The following is a 9,649-nucleotide window of genomic DNA, read 5'->3' on the forward strand; positions in this document are numbered from 1 at the left end:
TATATATATCGAGAATAAGTAAGGAATGAAACAATATTAGGTAAATACCTTTTGGGCTGAATGTAGGCAAAGAACTCCCGAGTTAAACGTGCTTAAGTTAGGAAGTTCAAGAATGGGTGACCCCCTGGGAAGTTCACGTAGGCCCATCAGGGTAAGTTGTTCCGATCCTTTCTATCGCTCGATGCAAGATATTACAAATACATACATTATGATAACTAGATTGATTTATCTTATATTGACATTACTTATTTCTACTGCAACTACTGAGCGAGCATTTTCATCAATGAAACTTTTGAAGACAACACTTCATAACAAAATGAAGAATGACTTTCTTGCTGATTGTATGACACTTTACATTGAAAGAGAACTTGCTATCACAATAGATGTAAATTTTGTTATAGATGAATTTTTTATTTCAAAACCTCACCAACCACAAGTTTAGTGAAAATTTATTGTAATAATTTTTTAGTTATATAAGAATTTTATTACATTAACTTTTTAAAATTTCAGAATTCCCTAATATACAAGGACACCTTCAAGTTTAGATCTGCCCTGACTTTGAGCAAATACTTTCTTTGGCCATCTTTTATGAACTTTCATTCAAAGACACCATCTGGAACCCATCACTACCGTGGTAACGGACCATTGCCATCTTAGGTTACCTTCTTTCAACAAGAGATATGATCAAAGCCACAAAGGCATGCAGGGTGGCTTGATAATATTTTTTGTCCTTTAATAATATAAATAAATATTAAAATTATTTAATATTTATTTTGCTTATTTTTTAAGATATAAAATCACTAATTAAATTTTTGTATTCAAGTTCAGAAAGTAAATCTTTTTCAATTGATAATATAGATAAGAGAAATAGATCTAAAAATGTAAGAGTTGAATAAGTAAAAAATATGGAGATTCCATAAACAGGTCTTGTAAATTAAAAAATCACCGATTTATTTTTTGATTCTTTTTAATACCCAAATCAATGCAGATTCCTTAAACAAAATTTTTTCCATCCAAAAAAATTATTTTATCAATTTATCCTTTTAAACTAACTTCACTCTTTATCTTTTTGAGGTGGAAGTAAAACTTCTTACCTGACAATCTTGACTGGTCACAAACTGTGGATGAGGCTACTAGAGTTTTCATTGATGTTCATGTCTCAAATCTTAAAACCCTTCGCGGTGGTTGTTCTCAAATAGCCAACGAAAGAGAATATGTATTTTTCTGTACTTCTATGTGTCACATATACGGCACAAGAAGACATGTATTTATATAGAATTGTCCATTCTTTAATTAAAATTCTTTTCTAATTAGCTAACAATTCTTTATTACTCATGATAAATATAAGACTCCTAATATAGACACACAATTAGACCTAGACTCTAAATAACTGTGTTCTGCAAGATAACTTATATCCTTTTCCATGTAGACAAAATTTGATATATAACGACTCACTAATAGGTTTAGGTCACTCTGTCGATATTTTTGTATGTGTTGCACATTTTTATTCATCAATGATTTTGAGCCATTATGTTTGGTGTTTGAAGATGGAATATGAATGTTTATGATCAACCATGACTGTGTGAAATTTCATAAAAAATGACTTTTGAGATATATTTTGTAATTTTGTAAAACTTTAGGGATTAAAGTGTAAATAATGAAAAATTAAAAAATTTAAATTCATGAACCCCCAATGACATTTTTTCAATGCATAATTAGAGTTGTCGACTTTTATAGCGCTTTGGTTGTCGAAACAACTATTTTGTTGTTTTTAGCAATGTGGTTATACTCCATCCATTAAAAATTATTGGAGGTTAAATTACCATTAAGTGTTAATAGATGATAAAAAAATATTATTAAAGAATTAATGATATTTTTAGTAAGCTATGAATTATAAGAATTGTTCTCGTTATCTAATTAATTCTTGTATAATATATTGTGTGTAAAAATTATATGTGTATTATATATATTATATTAAAAAAATTAATAAAATAAATAATTATTTAATAAATATAAAAAAAAAGATTGAAGAAGCCGCCGCAATTATGGGTGGAGGTTCAAATGTGAATAGGGAATACTATATATATATATATATAATATATATATAATATATAATATATATAATAAAAAAAAAAGGGGGCTGGTAGTTGCCCCCTCCACTTCTTCTCTCTCCTTTATGATTAAAGGAGAAGACCTCGAGTTCCTCTCCTGCGTCATTTATAAATTGCATTGCTCTTCGTTTTCTTATTTTCATAATTTTCAATTCACTTCAAACACTTTAGTAGTTTCATTCAAGCAATAATTAAAAGAAATATATATATAAGGCAAGTTCCTCTGCCTCTATTTCTTTTCAGATACAAGTTTCTTAAATCTCTTTTCTAATTCAAAAGATGTATTCCTTTCATTTCTAAATTTCTGTCTTGAAATTCTTATTTTTTTAAGAGTTGATATTATGATTCTAATATACTATATCGTGTTTAATCATGTTCAAAAAACCTAAATAGAGTTTCGGTTCACCCTATATCTTTAGGGGGTGTTTGTTAACTAAGATAAGAGGGAGAAAAAGTCAGATATGGGAAGCATTCCGGATGTTTGGTCTTTTCAACGTGTTTGTTAAGCTTATCTGGCCATTTTCGGAAAAGGCATCACGTGACCTCTTATCTCCCCCTTTCAAGATAAATTTATCCGACCTCCCCCATCGGATAAATTTATCTGGCTCTTTCAAGATAAGCCTCAATTACTTATCTACCCCTTGTAAGATAGTTAATGCTATTTAATACATTTTAAAGATTTGAATTTATTAAAAAGCTTATTTATTTATCTATTATAATTAATATTATTTAATATATTTTTAAATTATTATATGTTTTGACAATTTTTAAAATTTAAATGACATTATTCATTTCATTAATTTTTAAAATTTAAATTTCTCTCTTTATATATATATTTTATTAACTAATATAATTCATTTCATCAATTTTTAAATTATTTTATTTAATTTTATATTTTATTATCTATTATGAAATATGTTTTGGCTATTTTTAATTATGTAGGCGGAATTATGGTAATCCTAACAGTTATTATTTATACTTTTCAACTCTTTTTAAATTTATTTTTGAACTTGAATTTAGAAAATAAAATATTATTTTTAATTTTAATCTTAATTTTTTTGACAATTCATATTAATCATAAAATACTATTTTAATCATAAATTTGGTAATAGGGATATTTTGGTAAAAAAAAACCCTTATCTTGGTGCTTATCATATGTATTAACAAACATGTGAAAAGAAAAAATACAGTTACCAATGGATTCTAAAAAATTTAACAAACAGTCTGATAGAAATCTTGGAATGCTTCTCGGCCTTAACTTGATCATTCCATATCTTGGTCCGAAAAGTATCCCAATCTTATCTTGATATCACCTTATCTTACTCATTTTAACAAACGCCCCCTTAAAGGAATAATATTCTCCTTTCAATGGTCAATGCATTTTTCCTGCTTGATCCTTGATAAATCATATCTTTTTTGTAATATTATGTCTAGAAGATTTATTTTATATCTAGTTGACGAAATAATCAAATATGTGAACCAGATGTGATAATGTTGGAATATCTGATCATGTTTGAATATATACTTTGAAACTGTTTAAATATTACATGATGATTAATGTGTGTGGCGAACAATATTTTTGGGGTATACCCATAAGCTAAGTAGACGAAAGTCTGACGCGAGAGAGTTTCGACTCACATTGAATGGTTGTTATGCTGAAAGCTCGATAGAAACAAGTCTAACACTAGAAAAGGCTTCAGTCCACAATTTATGTCTAATGTAAATGTTTGCAGGTATACTATCACAAGACAGGTACGTATTTTAGGTTTTGGGTGCCATTATATCTTACGTAGACCCCAAAGACCATATGTGTGCATTTATGTAATACCCCAAGAGCCCAGAGAAATTAGTATATATCGAGAATAGTGTAAGAAAAGAAACAACACCAGCTGGATACCTTTTGGGCTGAATGTTGGCAAAGAACTCCCAAGTTAAGCGTGCTTGACTTGGGGTAATCCAAGGATGGGTGACTCCCCTGGGAAGTTCGTGTAGGCCCATCAGGGTAAGTTGTTCCGATTCTTCCTATCGCTCCAGCGGGATGTTACAGGTGGTATCAGAGCTGACCCTTGGCGAAAGCGGTCCGATGAGGGCGGGGAGTGGCGCCGGGGCTTGAGGGCCTGTACAAGGAGCGGCTTCTGGCAGGCTTCTAGGATGGCAGCCCCCAAGGGGAGATCTGGGACCGGTTGTAAGGTCGCATGACGAGGACGTCGTGTGCTCAAAGGGGGGAGAATGTAATACCCCAAGAGCCCAGAGAAATTAGTATATATCGAGGATAGTGTAAGAAAGGAAACAACACCAGCTGGATACCTTTTGGGCTGAATGTTGGCAAAGAACTCCCAAGTTAAGCGTGCTTGACCTGGGGTAATCCAGGGATGGGTGACTCCCCTGGGAAGTTCGTGTAGGCCCATCAGGGTAAGTTGTTCCGATTCTTCATATCGCTCGAGCGGGATGTTACAATTTATGCATGTACATATTTTTATATAATATTTGTGAAGCATGGCGTGGGTGTGATTATTGTAAATAAGTAATTTTGTCGTTTATTTCGATTATTATTGATTTTTTTATTAATTTTGTCAATTTTTAAAATTATACTTGTTGAACCTTACGACTCATACTTACTTTTACATCATTTTAGATAAGGGGAAAGCGAAAGTCGAGAGTGAGTGCAGTAGAGGTTGATTTTCGTTGGGTAGACTTGTATACAGAACAATCCTGACCGAAAAAATCTTTGAGAGTATTTTGAGTGTAAGGACAAGATTGTTACAATTTGTTATGTTGATTGAATTTTTTAAGAATTGTAAATAAATAAGACCCTAATGTTTGTATTAAATAAACTTGTGGTTTTAATATTTATGTTACTTTTGCTATTAAAAAAAAATCGAGGAATTTGTTTACTCAAATTTATTTGTACCATCTTTTTGAAAATTCCTTTCAAAATCATTTGATAGCGGGATATCTAAGAAAGGTCTTCATAACTTGGTATTAGAGCTTTTTTACGTAGTGATTTTAGTTTTTTTTTTTTTAATTTTTTGCTAAAATCCCTAAGGGCACTTGGCTGCTAATTAACCTTTTTTGGTCTGTTTACTTATATATAGAATGTTTTCTATTTTTCATCCCTCGTTTTTATTTCTATTTTCATGTTTCTATTCCGACAAAAAATTAGAAAAAAATAAAAAATACTCTCATTTTTATTAAAAATAAAATTATTTTTAAATTTTAAAAAATAAGCGAAAAATGATATATGACTTGGAGTGGAGGGTTCGAAGGGGGAGGTATTTGGTAGAAAATCTCGTTTTGTTGACTATTTTTATTGTATTAAAAAGACTGCGTTAATGGAAGGGCACTGCTGAATTAAATTAAATCATGTTTTAAGCTGCCACTTACAAAGTTTGACTGCTGAAAAAATAAAGTTTTTCTTAGAAGGCATCTATGGTTGGGTCGGTTCGGGTTTGACACTAACTTATAATTAAATTAATTTTTACTTAGAATTAATTTTCATCGGGTCTATTAAAGTTGGCTCCGTTTGGTTTGGTTTTTAGTTCTAATTTTATATAATATTCTATTAATTTCAAATTTTTGTTATATGAACTTTAAGAATAGTGAATGTTTATGCATTAGTTTAAATGATTTTAATAATTCTTTATTTCTATTAAGGAATATTTAAAATATTTTATAACCCAAAATACAATTTAGATTTAAAATAATTTATTTTATATTATATATTTTTAATTTATATATATACGCATATTAATTAGATTAGATTAGGAGTGAGCGTTCAATTGATTTGGTTACCCAACTAATTAAATTGCTCAAATTAAATAGACCAAATTGATTCTCAAACCAAATGAATTGAAAAATTGAAATAATAAAAAATTAAAAAAAATTGAACTAACCCATAAAAAACTTGAAAATAGAAAAAATAAAAAAAAATAACAAAATATAAAAATAACGTTATTTTTTTCAATACAGAGAACAAATCAAAACTAAATAATTGAAATTGCTAAATTTAAAAAACAAAACAAACTGACATATAACTTAAATTAAATTAAATTGACAATTTTAATCAATTTAATTCAATTAATTTAATTTAACTAAAATATTACACATCTCGAGATTTGATAAGTCATGGATCAAAAGCATTGCACCCAAAACTAAATCGATTTTTCATAAGACTTTTAGTATTTTAAACTTAAAATCGAACCGATGTGGTAAAAGAACCGATTCAAATTTAATTTTAAAAGTTATTTGGATTCGGACACCCTAATGTTATTATATTTAGAACAAAAAAATAATCTTTCAACAGGCGCCGATAAAGTAAGTAAACTAAGGCTTTTGTTTGAATTGACATTTACATATATTAAATTCAGTTCTTCCTTTCTTGTCGACTTTTACTTCCTCTAATTCAATTTTGGAAACTTTAAAACGTAGTCATGGCATTTAATTTGTGATTTAATTTTAATTATAAACACTATTATTTGTTACAAGTTAAGACCTTTTCGATAGAATAGTTCTCAAGAGTCTCTCTTAAATACTAAAAATAGGATCTTTGAGAGATCTTCTGAATTATATCACGTAAAAAATTCCTCAACTCATCTCTGGGATATTTGTTTAGAGATGAGGAACAACTAATTTTAAAAATACAGATGCTCTTCTAACTTGTCAGTCTTAACTTTATAAATAGAGAATCTTCTTTCTAATCGAGATACGTAAACATTTAAATTATTTAAATACTTTCATATTTTCAACCTAAAAATAACTTAAATATCGGAGATCTGAGACTACACGCACTCTTAACTTGACTATTTTTTGTTTCACAAGCCTTTTAGAGACTCGATAATAACAATTATCTTTCTAAATTATTTGATCCATGTGATAATAATCATCCAAGTAAATAACAAGATATTTTTTTGAGATGTTTTGAATGATTGGGTTTCTTTGACTTTTTTATAACCCACTAAAAAGACTGCGGTTATGATAAGGTGAAAAAAAATTAAAAAAATAGAAATAAAAACAAAACAACCTTCACCAACAGGGAACTGGTGAAATTAAATTATTTTTTAAGCCGCAATTTGAGGTGTCTGACCGTTGAAAGTAGAAAGGTCTACCATACTCTTATCTTTACTTAAATTTAAAAAACAAAAATATTATTTTAACAATAATTATAATAATATTTTATATATTTATATTAATATAACATAAAATATAATACATTAATACTTTCTCAATTGTATCTATAGGGGTAACAGTAAGGAGAGATCAAAAAATTCTAAATCTCCAATAATAAACGATGTGAGTTGTTAATTCTTATCCATTAGAAACAGAGAAATCATCATGTATAATTTATTGAAATGTTGGAAAAGGGCAACCTGAGCCACAAAAATATATAGAACTTGGAAGTCTAATCTGAAACAACTTTAATATATTTGATTCTTACTTTTAAGATCAATTTTTGTAGAGAAATTAAATAATATTATCATAAAAATAAATTGAGTCAAAACTTGCTAATAAAATAACCAGAAATGATAGATTATTTATCCCCTCTCAAAGTTGAATTGACTACACTTACTGACTTTTTTCATAGGCATTATTATTTGAACAAGTTTTCTTTTCTTGTTGTTTCCTTCCCCCAAACATAATTATTTCATTTTAACTATTAGTCTCTCTCTTGAGCTTCCTCTATAAAAGGAACCCTTTTCTGTTGAGCTGCATGCCAACTCAAAGTTAAAAAGACAGACATATATATACATATAGAGAGAGAGGCAGACAGAGATGATTATGGAGAAGCAAGCCATTGATGCAGAGGCAATGCAATTGTTGCAAGGCCAAGCAGAGATATGGCAACAGATGCTGAGCTTTGCGGACTCTATGGCACTCAAATCTGCTGTGGAGCTCCGCGTAGCTGACATCATTCACTCTCACGGCTGCCCAATCAGCCTATCCCAAATCGCCGCCGGCATCGACGTTCCTTCCCCGGATATCATTAGCCTGGGCCGCATCATGAGATTTCTGGTCCGGAAAAAGATCTTCACTGCCATCAACGGCGGCGGAGAAACCCTCTACGGGCTGACCCCCGCCTCTAAATTGCTGGTGCGTGATGCTGAGGTGAGCTTGGCGCCGATCGTACTGATGGAGAGCGACCCCAGGGCAATGGCCCCTTGGCATTGTTTTAGCAGGTGCGTGCGAGAAGGGGGGACTGCGTTCGAAAAGGCTCACGGCCAAGAGATATGGGAGTATGGTTTTAACAACCCAGATTTCAGCAAGGTCTTCAACGCTGCAATGGGATGTACGGCCAAGGTCACCACTACAGCCATGGTGGCTGCTTACAGAGATGGGTTCCGTTCCATTGGGTCACTGGTGGACGTGGGAGGCGGGATTGGAACATCCATATCCGAGGTCACCAAGGCCTATCCACACATCAAAGCTATCAACTTTGATTTGCCGCATGTGGTGGCCACAGCGCCCGAGTACCCAGGAGTTTCCCATGTTGGGGGCGACATGTTCAAGTCTGTTCCTGAGGCTGATGCAATTTTCATGAAGGTAAAAGAAAGAAATACATGCACGACATTAATTCCTTATTAATTATATAATCCAACTTGTGTGGAACTAATGGATGGATGCATGCATGCTTGCAGGCGATCTTGCACGATTGGAGCGACGAAGACTGCGTGAAGATCCTGCAGAACTGCCGTAAGGCGATACCGGAGAAGACAGGAAAGGTGATCCTAGTGGAAGTGGTTCTGAAGCCAGAAGGTGAAAGCTTGTTTGACAACACAGGGTTTGTGTTGGATCTGATAATGCTTGCTCACACCTCCGGCGGCAAGGAGAGGACAGAGGCTGAATGGAAGCAAGTGCTGGAGAAGGGAGGCTTCCCACGTTATAACATCATACGAATCCCAGCTCTGCCCTGCATCATCGAGGCCTATCCAAACTAAATTAATATCTATCTCTTTCAACCCTCTTAATCATTTGTTTAGCTTAATTAATGTCCAGTCGCTGTTTGTTTTTGTCAACCCAACTTTCTAGTAACCAAGCAAAGTGAATAAATATGAACATAAGAATGTTCATAAAGTATTTTTGTTAGATTCAAATGCTTCACAATATATATATTAAATGTACATATCATATAAAACACTGACATCAATAAAAAAGAAGAATACCTCTCAACTCCAAAACAACAATGAAAATCTTGATTGCAATGGCAAGCACAAATGTTCTATACCAGACCAGATCTTCCTCTTCTATTCGGCTATTATGTCTTAACCTTTTGTTAATTGAAAGAAAATAGTGTAATAGATCAATCAAAGAGAAGAGAAGACCTAGCCATATATATAGAGAGCCAATAGGGTTTTGTGACGGATAAAAACCCTATTGGGCCTACACTTATTCCACAAATCATATATATACAAATAAGCCTAACCCCATTAAGGTGCACCAAGCCCAATGTTCAATTATGATCACATATAATTTATTTGGGCCTCCAGGTATTGTTAAGGTATAACCCAACTTGCTTTTTCTTAAAAAAAGAAAAAGATCCAATT

At 31.7% G+C, this 9,649-nt stretch overlaps 1 protein-coding gene across 1 annotated transcript; it reads left to right on the plus strand.

Moving 5' to 3' along the window:
- The first annotated feature begins 7,819 nt into the window (after positions 1 to 7,819).
- LOC127812337 ((R,S)-reticuline 7-O-methyltransferase-like) lies at positions 7,820 to 9,191 on the plus strand. The gene is made up of 2 exons (XM_052352773.1): positions 7,820 to 8,648; positions 8,744 to 9,191. The coding sequence occupies exons 1-2, from the start codon at positions 7,881 to 7,883 to the stop codon at positions 9,041 to 9,043; spliced, it is 1,068 nt and encodes a 355-aa protein (XP_052208733.1). The 5' UTR covers positions 7,820 to 7,880; the 3' UTR covers positions 9,044 to 9,191.
- The last annotated feature ends 458 nt before the right edge of the window (positions 9,192 to 9,649 follow it).

The sequence above is a fragment of the Diospyros lotus genome, chromosome 10, assembly GCF_014633365.1.
Source record: "Diospyros lotus cultivar Yz01 chromosome 10, ASM1463336v1, whole genome shotgun sequence".
Classification (NCBI taxonomy): Eukaryota; Viridiplantae; Streptophyta; class Magnoliopsida; order Ericales; family Ebenaceae; genus Diospyros; species Diospyros lotus.

Bases quoted from the DNA above. Each gene is read 5' to 3' on its own strand.
- LOC127812337 (XM_052352773.1), top strand. From the start codon at position 7,881: ATGATTATGGAGAAGCAAGCCATTGATGCAGAGGCAATGCAATTGTTG. The intron at 8,649-8,743 runs GTAAAAGAAAGA...GCATGCTTGCAG, and splicing joins CTGATGCAATTTTCATGAAG to GCGATCTTGCACGATTGGAG.